Below are 15,305 nucleotides of genomic sequence, written 5' to 3' on the forward strand. Positions count from 1 at the left end.
TACACTTAGACACATTCAATGTAATATTTATATACGTTTTTACAGCCCCGGTGCCCAGTTCCCCTTCCTGAACACATCGGTGTACATGTAAGAGTGTGTGCAGAGTATATGACTTGAGTAAACAGAACTAACAGCCCATTGCCTCAGAACATGATGGAGTTACTGTTAGAGTTCAAGGTATTTGGGCGAAGAAGTTTTAATGCCAGAAAGCGATGCACACTCAGAGTAAATACGATAAGGTTTTGACATGGCAACCCAAACAATACACACACACTGCAAGATATTCTGTTCATTGAGGAGCAAAACAACAGCAATGTGAGAACATGAACAATAACGAGCACGATAATGAATGATACACATGGAGACTGGGCACAATCTTGGAAGGAGGGCAGTAAGGAGGGGAGGAATATGACAACTCAATATGCCAGTCTGGAAAATGTATTATAGCCTAGACTACAGTACACACAGGTTCTGCCACAGAGAAGGCATATGTGTTTCTGCAACCAGTTCTCTTGATTTTACATGAACTATACATGTTTTGGAAAATTGAAAATAAAACWGTGTAATAGCCTATAAATGTATGAACATCTTTAGTTGATATGTCTCTCCAAAATGTGTATATTTCACAAAATGTTGTAGTGTGTGTGCTTTAAAGGGGCAATCCTCAGTTGTTACATCCATTTTTTGGACCTATAAATTAGTGGTATGTACCCATTGGTTCTTGAAGAATATAACTCATAAATATCTCATGAGCTTAGTTCAACTGTCAAAACCCATCAAAACCATAAAATATCTGATTGTTTTACTCCAATGTTTGTAAATGTAAACAAAAATTGCATAGCTTAAAAATATGGTTAAAGCTATCGTTTTGATATCATGGATATTTAATTTATTTTCATTTAACCTTCATTTAACTAGGCAAGTCAGTTAAGAACAAATTCTTATTTACAATGATGGCCTACCCCGCCCAAACCCAGACGACGCTGGGCCAATTGTGCGCCGCCTTATGGGACTCCCAATCATGGCCGGATGTGATGCAGCCTGGATAGTCAGACCTTGCATCCATAGCTCTATCTATGAATTTGAGAGTGGTTACATTTCTCCAGCCACGTTACTCAGCGTTTTACCAAAACAGTGGCYGGGAGTCACTTTGTTATTGTTACAACTGCGGATTGCCCCTTTAAAGGGCTAGCAAACAGTTTTATAGGCTTGCAATCTACCTGCTTTTATAACCGACACATTTATCTGCAGCACACAAGGCATCCATTTTATGGTGTTTTGTGACCTTCGCCCCTCTCCCTGCAAAAGCTCTCCCTTCTACTGAACATGGAGTTTCTGGGGCATTCTAGACTGTGTTGCTATATAATAATTCTGTAATTTCCATTGATTTCACATTTGTTTGTCCTCAATACGTTTTCACATCTACCTGTTTGATTTTCACATGCCTCCTTGTGAACTGGTCAACATTCCTTTGTCTTAGTTTTCCTCTCTTGTATTTTCGTTTCTCCTAATTCTCATTAGGAGAAACACATTGTTTCCTCCAATTCCTTCTACTAGTCAGTTGAACCCTTGGATTTAGGCCTACTCACCTGTGTCTTATACAAGGAAACAATAGAGACTCAATAAAGGCCATGCTTAAAGAGATACATTCTCAGAGGTAAGTAGATTATTGTAGGGCCTACAATAAATTAATTTACAATGTTTCTATAGAGTGTTCTGCATACTACAGGATTATTCCTATAAGTTAACAGGGTCAACAAATAGCATGTTTATAAACATGATTAAATCATTCAGTTTCATATTGAGATATATAAATAAATTAACTGTAGGTGTCAGGCATAGCTGCCCTCCCTCTTCTGTGTGCACAATCTGTCAACTGGTGGTTGTTCATTAACGCGTGTGACAGAGTGGCTGACAGGTACTATCTCACTGAAGCGCTCACTGGTGGATCTATTGCCTTTGCTACTCCTTCAAACCTTTCTACTTTTAATATCAGAGGGTTGTCTACTTTTTGTTATATACCATTACTTTATCCAGAGAGTTGGTTGAAGTGACATAAACAACTTCTTTCTATCCCATTTTTTCTTGTTCTACCTTAGCTCTGGTAGGTGTGTCTCCTGTGATTGCAACTAACTTAGTGTTCATTTGTTTTTTGTTTTTGAAGGTCTAACCATTGTTTTTCATTTTATATTTAGCCTATCTAAGAATTGAAGTAGTTTACTCAAATTGACTTTTTTCTTTTTACAGTCCCGCTTTTTAAAACAATCTTTTTTCTTATTCCTATTTCTAACTTTTCTACCTTTTTGGTTTGGAGTGGCCTGTAGCCCTTAAGGGTGTGTCTTTAAAGATGTTAAGAATTTCTACATCTGGATTTAGATAGTGGCATCTTTTTTACAGTATTTAAAAAAAATCCTGTTCTATACAGCATCAAAATGCTGAATTCAAATTGTTTTCTTTGCGTTGGAGTCTTATTTGTGGCACTTGTTGAGAGCCGAATGCTGGACAAATGCATGAAATCAAAACCCAAATACACCATGAACGTTGTACTTTTGGAGGATGAAACCTCAGACTGGAGCCTAGGGTTTGTAAAGGGTGCAGTGTTGCAAGCAATTGAAGCGGACAGGCAACTGAACATTGCAGCAGGTACAGAAACATGTATTTATTTTTAATTTCAACATACTTTAATTTCAACATAAAACAAACGTGTCAGTGATAAACAAAATTCAGCTGTAACCTACCACACAAACCTATTGGAAATGTCATTATGCTTGATAACAGTTATTATCTCATCCTCCTACAACACTCTCTCCCATGACAAGGTTTGAACACCAATTTAACGGCTAATTTCAATGGGTTCAACACCACGCTGTACAAACGAAAGGGCTGTGGGAGCAGTAGCTGTGAGGGAGTGGAGATACTCAAGTCCCTGCATGTGAGCCAGTCTTTTTTAGACAGTAATGTCCATTCCCATCTTGATACCATCTCTTCCAGGACACCATTGCTACTTGAAGATATTACAGTTGAAGTCGGAAGTTTACATACACTTAGGTTGAAAGTCATTAAAACTCGTTTTTCACCCACTCCACAAATTTCTTTCGAACAAACTATAGTTTTGGCAAGTCAGTTAGGACATCTACTTTGTGCATGACACAAGTAATTCTTCCAACAATTGTCTACAGACAGATTATTTCACTTATAACTTCCATTCCCATCTTGATACCACTCTTCCAGGACACCATTGCTACTTGAAGATATTACAGTTGAAGTCGAAGTTTACATACATTAGGTTGAAGTCATTAAAACTCGTTTTTCACCCACTCCACAAATTTCTTTCGAACAAGAAACTGTATCACAATTCCAGTGGGTCAGAAGTTTACATACACTAAGTGACTGTGCCTTTTAACAGCTTGGAAAATTCAATAAAATGATTTCATGGCTTAGAAGCTTCTGCTAGGCTAATTGACATCATTTGAGTCAATTGGAGGTGTACCTGTTATGTATTGCAAGGCTACCTTCAAAGTGCCTCTTTGCTTGACATCATGGGAAAATCTAAAGAAATCAGCCAAGACCTAAATGTTAGACCTCCACAAGTCTGGTTCATCCTTGGGAGAAATTTCCAAACGCCTGAAGGTACCACGTTCATCTGTTCAAACAATAGTACGCAAGTATAACACCATGGGACCAGGCAGCCATCATGCCGTCAGGAAGTAGACACGTTCTGTCTCATAGAGATGAATGTACTTTGGTGCGAAATGTACAAATCAATCCTAGAACAACAGCAAAGGACCTTGTCAAGATGCTGGAGGAAACAGGTACAAAAGTATCTATATCCACAGTAAACGAGTCCTATATCGACATAACCTGAAGGCCACTCAGCAAGGAAGAAGCCACTGCTCCAAAACCTCCATAAAAAAGCCAGACTACGGTTTGCAACTGCACATGGGGGGGAAAACCCAAAAAAAAAAAGCATCAATTTACCTTTTTGGAGAAATGTCCTCTGGTCTGATGAAACAAAAATAGAACTGTTTGGCCATAATGACCATCATTATGTTTGGAGGAAAAATGGGGAGGCTTGCAAGCCGAAGAACACCATCCCAACCGTGAAGCACGGGGGTGGCAGCATCATGTTGTGGGGGTGCTTTGCCATCACAATTTAGATGGCATCATGAGGAAAGAAAATGATGTGGATATATTGAAGCAACATCTGAAGACATCAGTCAGGAAGTTAAAYCTTGGTCGCAATGGGTCTTCCAAATGGACAATGACCCCAAGCATACTTCCAAAGTTGTGGCAAAATGGRTTAAGGACAACAAAGTCAAGGTATTGGAGTGGCCATCACAAAGCCCTGACCTTAATCCTATAGAACAATTGTGGGCAGAACTGAAAAAGTGTGTGTGAGCAAGGAGGCCTACAAACCTGACTCAGTTACACCAGCTCTGTCAGGAGGAATGGGACAGAAATCACCCAATTTATTGTGGGAAGCTTGTGAAAGGCTACCCTAAACATTTGACCCAAGTTAAACAATTTAAAGGCAATGCTACCAAATGCTAATTGAGTGTATGTAACTTCTGACCCACTGGGAATGTGATGAAAGAAATTAATGCTGAAATAAATCATTCTCTCTACTATTATTCTGCTACTTCACATTCTTAAAATAAAGTGGTGATCCTAACTGACCTAAGACTAAGACTGACCTTTTACTAGGATTAAATGTCAGGAATTGTGAAAAACTGAGTGTAAATGTATTTGGCTAAGGTGTATGTAAACTTCCGACTTCAACTGTATATGTTGACTGATAGACTGATTTAGATGRGCAGAWGAGAAGATGAATTGCCATTGAAGTGTAATTTCAACTATTCACAGTAGGCATATAATTTGGATCCGCTTGGCTAGTAAAACTTTTCTAAGACATCAGGTGGAGAAGTTTCCATTCCTATGGACGTATACCGCAATGACTATACTGAAACTAAGCAGTAATTTCAGTCAGATTAAAATTGGGCTGATGAAGAGGGCCTATAAGATTAATAAAGATGACATTATTTCAGTAAGAGAAACGAGACAGAGACAAGCCCTTCCCCATTACTCAACAACATAAGTGCCTATGTTTATGTACGTATTTGTTTGTGCTCCAGACTAAAGGTGAGGTGGGATGTGCCATGCTGGGACCCTCCTGTACATTTGCCACTTTCTTTATGGTGGAGTAAGTACTCTCTCTGTCTTGCACGCACACACGCATGTTAATGATCCCTGTCTCTGTCATCCCCATTGAACAAGTATTTGTTTTGCCTGATTATTAGTAGTTGATGATGTGTACTTGTGGTAAATGACCCACTAGGTGATTATGATAATAGTGTTTATTGTTATGCTGGTTTATAATATGTTGTCCTGTAAGATAAGGACAGATTGACCTGCTGGTCATGATCCCTCTATTTGGAGAACTGTGTGACCCCCGGTCTGTGTGTCTCAGCGTGGAGATAGGCCTGACKCTGACTATCCCCATCATCTCCGCCGGGAGCTTCGGTCTGTCCTGTGACTACAAGGCCAACCTGAGCCGCCTGCTGCCCCCGGCACGCAAGATCTCCAACTTCTTTGTCCACTTCTGGAACTTCACCAGACATGGTCTGAAGATGCACTGGGGGAGCGCTTATGTCTACAAGAAGGCAGACCAAACTGAAGACTGTTTTTGGTGAGATGGAACACCTGTGCATTTGAAAGGGGATTTCCGCCACGTCCACACATACAGACAGTACAGAGATGCTCATTGCATGTGTATGGTAGACTGTAACACTGTAACATACATATCTAGAGTAAGTTTGATGTCAGGGAGAGAAGAGTTTATTGTTGGGTGCTCCATGGTGCACCGTTACATCACTTCCCTTTTGCCATCGTCATAGGTACATCAATGCTCTGGAGGCACCRTCGGTCCAGTTTGCTATGTCAATCTCAAGAGAGATGCTACGCAGCAAGAAAGAGCTAAAGAAAGCTATTCAGTCTGAAAACAGACACAGCAACGGTGTGTTTCTCCCTCTGTCTTCTTCAYTACCTTCTCAAGTCTTATCCATGCCTTACCCTCCAGCCACTTGTTCCACCCCGAATAGGAAATAAATCAATTGATACTTAAAACAAAACTTTTGGAACCTAGCTACAATCTTTTAGATGTTATTTCATCTCACAGWTTTATAACCCCTGCACAATGTTTTTCAGTATTCATCCTCTGTGGAACCCCAGATGACATCACCACTATAAAGAACGAAACAACGKTTCCCCCAGAAATTGTCTTCATCCTCATCGATATCTATAAGTGAGACTGGTTTTGGTAGTTTGTTACACTACATTACATAGTTTTTTTTGAGGACACTGATTGAAAGTTGAAACCATGTAACTTTTCTATCTCCTAGCCATGGGTATCACACTAACATGACTGCCAACCCAAGCATGGACAATGTTCTGGTGCTCACCTTGCCTGAGAGACAATACAACAACAAAGTTTACAACAGCACGGTTAGTCCCTGCTCCACTCATCTGTCTTCATTCCTCAGTTCTTCTGACTTCCTAATGTCTAAACAAAGATAACATCTCTCTCTCTCGCTCTCTCTCTCTCTATCTCTCTCCCTGTCTTCCTGACTGCTTCTCCTCTCCTGTTGCAGAAGTTAAATGACTATGTAGCGGGGTACCATGACGGTGTGTTGCTCTTTGGCCATGTGCTGAGGCAGAGGTTGACCAGTGAGCTGAGAGGCAGAGCAACACAGCCAACCGCCACAGAGCTCTCCGATGTAAACCCCTTCAGGAATGTCTCTTTTCAAGGTATAGGAMGGCCTAATGGCCAGAGCCATGGTCCATKCTGTCCTCAGTCCTCCATWTAAACACCATAACATTTTAKGTCAGGCAATGGTGAGAACCTATACTTGTTGGACTTGGCAAWSCTGCTCGGCGGCAACCTTTAGCATCTGATRTRTGACTCTCGTCCAACGGGAACTTGCGCAAACCAGAACAGTAAATGTTTCATTTTTGTCACACCWCCGTCATTCTCCACACAGGAACGAAAGGCCACACATTATGCAGAATCCCATTCACTTAGATTTTTTTTTACAGTGCAGTACATGGCTAATTAGAGTGTTCTCTCTTMGCTGACRTTTATGGGCAARYTTTCACATTTTGTCCATTTATAGCTGAGGACCATAGTAYTTCAGCTGGTTATATGTCTTCRSCAACCTCTTGTATTAGATWACATTTCCCAACCTGAACCTTGAMWATYGCACTAGGTCYTAGCCTCAATTTCTTTGGAATTGTTGCTCACAGTGGTGTGATTATTGGTGCTATAATAAGGGAGCAAKTGGTTGTTAAGGGCWGGTGTTTCAGTCAACAGTTTTCTGCTCAGGAGGATAAATGGTGATACTCTTAAAGGGTTAGACATAATAGTATCTGTGTGCAGGTATGGGGGGACACTACGTGCTGGATGAGAATGGGGACAGGGACGTGAACTTCTCTGTGATTTACACATCCACCATCGATAAACAGGTAGGCTTCATCCAATGTAACTYTTGGAATGGTCACCATCTCCGTCCCCTGTTAAACAGCAGCAGGACATCATTTAATGATCACTTAATAACGCTGTCATTGCACCTCCCCTCCAGTACAAAACCCTGTTTGTGTTTGATACGTCCATAAATGAGACCAGAGTGGAGGACAACACCCCCTCACTGCCCTGGCCCGGGTCCCAACTGCCAGATGACAAGCCAATCAACTCTAACGGTAATGGCATACAGTGCATTTGGAAAGTATTCAGACCACTTGACTTTTTCCACATTTTGTTACGTTACAGCCTTATTCTAAAATGTATTAAATTAGTTTTTTCCCTCATCAATCTACACACAATACCCATAGTGACAAAGCGAAAGCAAGTTTTTATACATTTTTGCAAATTTATAAAATATAAATACCTTATTTACTTAAGTATTCAGAGCCTTTGCTACGAGACACGAAATTGAGCTCTGGTGCATCCTATTTCCCATGATCATCCTTGAGATGTTTCTACAACTTCAATTTCCACCTGTGGTAAATTCAATTGATTGGACATGACTTGGAAAGGCACACACCTCTCTATAAAAGGTCCCACAGTTGACAGTGCATGTCAGAGCAAAAACCAAACCATGAGGTCGAAGGAATTGTCCGTAGAGCTCCGAGACAGGATTGTGTCGATGCACAGATCTGGGGATGTTTTTCAGCGGCAGGGACTGGGAGACTAGTCAGGATCGAGGGAAAGATGAACAGCGCAAAGTACAGAGAGATCCTTGATGAAAACCTGCTCCAGAGCGCTCAGGACCTCAGACTGGGGCGAAGGTTCACCTTACAACAGGACAACGAACCTAAAAAACACAGCCAAGGCAATGCAGGAGTGGCTTCGGGACAAGTCTCTGAATGTCCTTGAGTGGCCCAGCCAGAGCCCGGACTTGAACCTGATCGAACATCTCTGGACTTGAAAATAGCTGTGCAGCGACGCTCCCCATCCAACCTGACAGAGCTTGAGAGGATCTGCAGAGAAGAATGGGAGAAACTCCCCAAATACAGGTGTGCCAAGCTTGTAGTGTCATACCCAAGAAGACTTGAGGTTGTAATCTTTGCCAAAGGTGCTTCAACCAAGTACTGAGTAAAGGGTCTGAATACTTACGTAAATATACATTTTCAAAAATTTCTAAAAACCAGTTTTTGCTCTGTCATTATGGTTTTATTGTGTGTAGATTGATGAGGAAAACCAAAACAATTTTATCCATTTTAGAATAAGGCTGTAACGTAACAAAATGTGGAAAAAGTCAAGGAATCTGAATACTTTCCCGAATGCACTGTATAAGCTCTTGTAACAGGCCAGTAGAAGTTTCTACCTCCAAGCGATAAGACTGCTGAACAGTGGCTACCCGGACTATTTGCATTGACCCCTTTATTTTATTTCCATTTTTGTCATTCAGCAGACACTCTTACCCGAAGTGACTTACAGTAGTGAGTGCATACATTTCAATGTACACTCACTGGACACTCACACACACACATGCACATTCGTTCACACTCTTCCAATACACTGCTGCTACTCTCTGTTTATTATCTACACATAGTCACTTTAGCCCTACCTACATATTATCTCAATTACCTCGACTAAGCCACACCCCTTCACATTTATTCGGTACCGTTATACCCCTTGTACATTACCTCGTTATAGTTTTTTTATTGTGTTACTATTTTCCCCTTAGTTTATTTAGCACATTTTTCTTACTTTTTAAAAACTCTTCATTGTTGGTTAAGGGCTTGTAAGTAAGCATTTCATGGCAAGGTCTACATCTGCTGTATTTGGCACATGTGACAAATACAATTTGATTTGATTTGATTTATAAACACTAGTGCTACTAGTAACAGTACAAAGTTTATTCTAGTACACAACCTCTTTTGAAGTTTCTGTTACGTCTTGGTATGAAGATACAGTATTGGTGGGGGGAATACTTATTCTATGTTTGTGATTCCAGATCTGAAGACAAAGGATATCATTGTGATCGTCCTGAGTGTCAGTGTTGTGGTGGTGACTGCCATCGCTCTGATCTTCTACAGGTCAAATATGCACCACACCAACCTCTGTGTTCTCACTTTTGTCCAATCACAATGTTGCTTGATGACATGTCTCATTCACCTCTGTGTTTGTCTATTTATTATTATTATTAACATTATTATTATTATTATTATTATTATTATTATTATATTTACCCTTCTGCTCAGTCACTTTAAACCTGATTACACAACTGTCACCAGAATCCATTTCATTGATTGGTACTGATATTGACCTTGTATATATTCTCGTATGTATTTTTCTTTTATATTACTTAGCATTACTGCATTGTTGAGGAAGGGCTTGCAAGCAAGCATTTCCCTGTACTGTTTACACTTGCTGTATCCTGTGCACGTGACAAATAAACTCTGATTTGATTTGATTTATGGCCAATAGGCAGAACATGAAGGAACGTCAAAACGAAAAGAGGTGGTCCCACATCAGCCAAGACCTGATTAGTCCGCTGGATGGGAAAGAGTTAAGCCTGGTCTCACTGAAGGTGAGCTCCCTCACCTCCTCCTTGTCATGATGTTTTTGCCTGTCTGTTTCTATTTATAGTATGTAATCTCTCAAACTCCCATAATGCATGGTCAATACAAGCTGGTGTTACACTGATGTTGGTTTAAATTCTTTCATTTACATTCTGATACTCCCTGTGTTCTCTAATACCCAGGGATCTAATTGGATGCCTATAGTCTTGTGATATTTTATTAATGTTGACGGTTTATTCCACATTATTTATTCCTTTTCTTTCTATATATCAGATCGATGAAGACAACAGGAAGGACAGCTGTTACCAGATTCATAGGGCGCGCTATGACAAAAAGGTGCCATTACACTCTTTGGTCCATTAACTGACTTAAAGACATGGTGTGAGTTGTCATACCAGGGTCGTTCCGCCAAAAGATTGCCTTTTGCGTCCCATTGATTTGTGCACCAATATAACATTTTAAAAGCCTGTTATATTAAATGAAGTGCCCTTTAATGTAGACCACATGGAGAATTAAATAAATAAATAAAGATTTGCTAAAGTGCAAAAAWTCTGCATTTTGATATGTCCCTCTGTGCACCCTCTCTGACTTCTAGGAAGATTTTAACCCACTTAACCCCCAWATTTCACCATCATTGTAAAGCCCTAGTTATTTTGTTGCTTTGACAAAGTCGTTTCTGAAGGTTATTATTTATTTCATGTGATTAGTGATTCATTTACGTTTGTTCCTCATTTTAAGGTCAACCCTGTTACTTGAACTGAACTCTCGTTAATATGGTACAACTATTCCTTTTAAACATGTTTTTCAAAATAAACATCTTTCATTCAGAGGGGTTGGGTTGGGGTTGGGTTGGGCATTCAGATGTGCAACTGACTAGATATCCCCTTTCCCTTTCCCTTAATCGTCAAATCATAGTATAAAAAGCAAGTGAGCTGGTTCTAGTCTTTGTGGCAATTTTCTGGTGTTTTGTGGTGGAAAACTGAGCAGGTCGAGCATAACACGTCAACCAGGTTACCCATAGATAGACGGGCTAGAAATGATAAAACAATTACAAAAATATTGTGAAGGTTGCATTCAATTGCAACCCCCTGTTGCACACAACAAGCTTCCATTTATCCTGTCACAAGGGGATTATGGCTTATTTAAGATGAAATCGTCAACCCTGTTACTTTATTTGACACTTAATAGGCACTTACTATAGTAATATTTTTATTTAACCCCTTGAGACGGGGAAAAAGTGTTTTTCATGAAGTTGAATATGTGCTCTTTGTGACAGTTACACTTCTTGAAAGGCACTGAATTGGAGGAACGACCCACCAGTAACTACTCTCAAAGGCTGAAATGGGCATAACTTCTACTCTATTATTATGGATCTATTATTTTCAGCCCGTGATCCTGAAGGAGCTGCAACACACAGATGGCAACTTCAGTGAGATCCAGAGGATTGAGCTCAACACTGTAAGGTTCTTGCTAATGATGTCATTTCCTCTCCGCCGCTATCGTGGTTCTCCTAACCTGCTGATTCAAACAGTAGTCCAGTCAGCTATCCACTGATCTAGTGTCCATTTTGAGTGTCTATGTGGCCCGAGCTCAAGGTCAACCACATATTTGCTTATCTTGATGTGGTGTGAACAACAGAGGTTTGCGGATTTGTGTGTGTGTGTTTTGTGGCTTTGTGGCCCTATGGAGGAATCTTTTATCTCCTTGTCAATCAGAGGAGATAGCCTATGTGACCTTATGTGAGCAACTAGGTGATAAAAGTAGAGTGTGTAAATAAGTGTGAGGAAGTCATGATCACCCTTAAGAGGATGTCTTTCACACTCTCTCTCTCTCTCTCTCTCTCTCTCTCTCTCTCTCTCTCTCTCTCTCTCTCTCTCTCTCTCTCTCTCTCTCTCAGCTCCTGCGTATTGACTACTACAACCTGACCAAGTTCTATGGCACGGTGAAGTTTGAGTATGGCCTGTTTGGAGTGTTTGAATACTGTGAGAGGGGATCCCTGAGGGTAAGAGGATTGGCAGAGAACATGACTTTATGGTGGGAATCAGTGACCTACTTTCCACCCATATATCTTCATTGTGKAATGATAAGCAAATGACATTTACACACATGTTGATTACAGYACTCCTTTACCGACAGRGCCTGGGTCACAATCACAGTTACATTCACTCAGTTTTCTAATACCCTACCAGGCAGAAACAAAAACACTCAAGCATAAARTGAACTGCAGTAAACTCTGTAATTCACTGTCTTTACAGTATGTCCTTAATGACACAATCTCCTATCCTGAAAAGACCTTCATGGACTTGGAATTCAAGATATCAGTCATGTATGACATAGCTAAGGTATGCTTATGTAGTTTGGTTGTACTATGTGTTTACTGTGGGTAAATGCACTGACATTATAATAAGGTGTAATCCAGTGCCTCCCAACCTTTTTTGCTTACTGTACCACCAACTGAATTTTGCTCTGGCCGCGGTACCCCTTAAGTACCCCCTCATGTGCATTGAACCAGTAACCCTATGGTCTCATGAGTTCTCAAGTACCCCCTATGGATAGGCCAAGTTCCCCCAGTTGTCCTAGTATCCCTGGTTGGGAACCACTGGTGTTGCATGCTGTAGCTGTGTGGGGCTCACCCTGGTGGCGGTTTCAGGGCATGTCCTACCTCCACTCCAGCAACATTGAGGTCCATGGCCGACTGAAGTCCTCAAACTGTGTGGTGGACAACCGCATGGTGGTCAAAATCACAGACTTTGGCTGCAACACCATCCTCAACCCCTGCAAAGGTGAAGCCCTCTGCCCACTWTTTCCCTRACAAGTAAATGATTCAACCTGAAAGTATTATGCKATGAAGTTAGTAAAAAACTCAAGCAGGAGAGMGATTTGATATCCCATTCTGGTCCCTCTCCTTTCTGTCAGACTTGTGGACGGCTCCAGAACACCTCCGGAAGCAGGGGATCTCCCAGAAGGGGGACGTCTACAGCTTTGCCATCATCGCTCAGGAGATCATACTGAGGAAGAACCCCTTCTTCACCCAGGCCTGCTCCGACATCGCAGGTAACAACGGTCTGGCGGCTAGAGTCAGAGAGTCATGCAGAACAGTTTTTAGCAATAGTAAAAGTGATCAAGTTTTTTATGTCTATGCATCTCACACTGGCAATTTAACAGCGGCCCCTGCTGGCCATTACATGTAAATACAACTTCTGCTCACTAGGGATCACTGTTATCAATTACTATTCTAGTGATTTTGGAAAAGGAGAGTGAAATTTGTATTATTTTACTGTAAATGAGGGCATGGCTGTCAACTGAATTCCCCTTTCTTTCCTCCCTCAGAGAAGCTGTACATGGTGCAGTACCCAAGTCAAACTGGCTTCTTCAGGCCAGATCTGAACTTTGAGACAGCAGCAGAAAACGAGGCGGAGGTACAAGGCCCCTCATAGCATTCCTCACGTACGTATGCATATCTGTGTTAGTTTGTATGTATGGTTGTCATTCTACTTGTCTCCTGCAGCTTTACATGCTGATAAAGAACTGCTGGGAAGAGGACCCGGAGAGGAGGCCAGACTTCAAGAAGATAGAGGGATCTCTGGGTAAGATATTCAGGTAAGCCCAGTGCTTCATGAGAGTGAGCGTGTGAGTGTGTGTGCATGATGTGTGAGTTTGTTTGTGTGTGTACAAAATGCCTGATATTCCATATCTACACTGAGTGTACAAAACACCTTCCTAATATTGAGTTGCACCCCACATGGACTCTACAAGATGTCGAAAGTGTTCCATAGGGATGCTGGCCCATGTTGACTCCAATGCTTCCCACAGTTGTGTCAAGTTGGCTGGATGTCCTTTGGGTGGTGGACCATTCTTGATACACACAGGAAACTGTTGACTGTGAAAAACCAAGCAGCGTTGCAGTTCTTGACACAAACCAGTGCGCTATGCACCTATTACCATACCCCGTTCAAAGCACTTTTCACCCTCTGAATGGAACACATACACAATTCATGTCTCAGTTGTCTCAAGGCTTAAATGTATTTTTAACGTGTCTCTTCCCCTTCATCTACACTGACTGAAGTCGATTTAACAAGTGACATCAATAAGGGATCATAGCTTTCACCTGGATTCACCTGGTCAGTCTATGTCATGGAAAAGGCGGATGCTAGTAATGTTTTGTACACTCAGTACATTCAGTCAATCAAAACCCTTTTTACATACCAAAAGCCATGGCATGTCAACAGCTGATTTGTGTTTAACATACAGACGTCTTAGAAATTTAGAGTTCTGTCAATGCGTTATTCATGCAAAAGTTGGAGTGATAGACAATCTCCAATTTGGATTTTTCTCTTGTTAAAGATTTTCTGAGCTATTGGGCTTTTATCATAACAGAGATTTTGTCATTTTTTTCCATGTTCCACAATCATTCAGCAACCTGCACAACCAGGCTAATGAGAGCTACATGGACAACCTGATCCGTCGGCTGCAGATGTACTCCAGGAACCTGGAGCACCTGGTGGAGGAGAGAACCTCTCTGTACAAGGCTGAGAGGGACAGGGCTGACAGACTCAACTTCCTGCTCCTGCCAGCGTATGTCATGCATCCCAGCTCAACCTCAACCCTTAACCCTAACTCTAACACTAGCTTCATGTCCACATCCTGGCTCAACCCTAACTATCACCCTAACCTTAACCCTAACCTGAGCTTTATGTCCACATCCTGGTTCAACCCTAACCCTAGCTACAACCCTAACCTTAACCCTAAACTTAGCGTTATGTCCACATCCTGGTTCAACCCTAACCCTAGCTACAACCCTAACCTTAACCCTAAACTGAGCGTTATGTCCACATCCTGGTTCAACCCTAACAACCCTAATCCTCTTAACGCTTTACCCTAACACACCTGCCAGTCTATTTAGCTTTTGGAAGCCAACAGAACGACAAGGAGTCGCTCAGCCTAACCTCCCGTCCCCCTGCTTCCCTCCTCAGCCCAGTGGTGCGTTCCCTGAAGGAGACGGGCAGTGTGGAGCCAGAGCTGTTTGATGAGGTGACGGTCTACTTCAGCGACATCGTGGGCTTCACCACCCTGTGCCAGTACAGCACGCCCATGGAGGTGGTGGACATGCTCAACGACATCTACAAGAACTTTGACAGGATCCTGGACCACCATGATGTATACAAGGTAGTTGGGACTGAGGCTTGACATGTTCACATACAGTGCCTTGTAAAAGTATTCACCCC

At 41.6% G+C, this 15,305-nt stretch overlaps 1 protein-coding gene across 1 annotated transcript in view; it reads left to right on the top strand.

Moving 5' to 3' along the window:
• The first annotated feature begins 1,913 nt into the window (after positions 1-1,913).
• Positions 1,914-15,305, top strand: part of gucy2ca (guanylate cyclase 2Ca) — a 23,465-nt gene continuing 10,073 nt past the window's right edge. The window contains exons 1-22 of the mRNA XM_024137339.1: positions 1,914-2,643; positions 2,820-2,932; positions 5,133-5,200; positions 5,468-5,686; positions 5,895-6,013; positions 6,205-6,301; positions 6,399-6,501; positions 6,648-6,804; positions 7,433-7,518; positions 7,635-7,752; positions 9,513-9,594; positions 9,986-10,088; positions 10,354-10,416; positions 11,467-11,538; positions 11,978-12,082; positions 12,336-12,422; positions 12,731-12,863; positions 12,997-13,134; positions 13,411-13,499; positions 13,589-13,680; positions 14,497-14,655; positions 15,054-15,246. Coding sequence (XP_023993107.1) covers positions 2,433-2,643; positions 2,820-2,932; positions 5,133-5,200; positions 5,468-5,686; positions 5,895-6,013; positions 6,205-6,301; positions 6,399-6,501; positions 6,648-6,804; positions 7,433-7,518; positions 7,635-7,752; positions 9,513-9,594; positions 9,986-10,088; positions 10,354-10,416; positions 11,467-11,538; positions 11,978-12,082; positions 12,336-12,422; positions 12,731-12,863; positions 12,997-13,134; positions 13,411-13,499; positions 13,589-13,680; positions 14,497-14,655; positions 15,054-15,246 — 2,607 coding nt within the window. The 5' untranslated portion in view covers positions 1,914-2,432. The remainder of the gene's footprint in view (positions 2,644-2,819; positions 2,933-5,132; positions 5,201-5,467; positions 5,687-5,894; positions 6,014-6,204; positions 6,302-6,398; positions 6,502-6,647; positions 6,805-7,432; positions 7,519-7,634; positions 7,753-9,512; positions 9,595-9,985; positions 10,089-10,353; positions 10,417-11,466; positions 11,539-11,977; positions 12,083-12,335; positions 12,423-12,730; positions 12,864-12,996; positions 13,135-13,410; positions 13,500-13,588; positions 13,681-14,496; positions 14,656-15,053; positions 15,247-15,305) is intronic.

The sequence above is a fragment of the Salvelinus sp. IW2-2015 genome, unplaced genomic scaffold (genome assembly GCF_002910315.2).
Source record: "Salvelinus sp. IW2-2015 unplaced genomic scaffold, ASM291031v2 Un_scaffold1166, whole genome shotgun sequence".
Lineage (NCBI taxonomy): Eukaryota > Metazoa > Chordata > Actinopteri > Salmoniformes > Salmonidae > Salvelinus > Salvelinus sp. IW2-2015.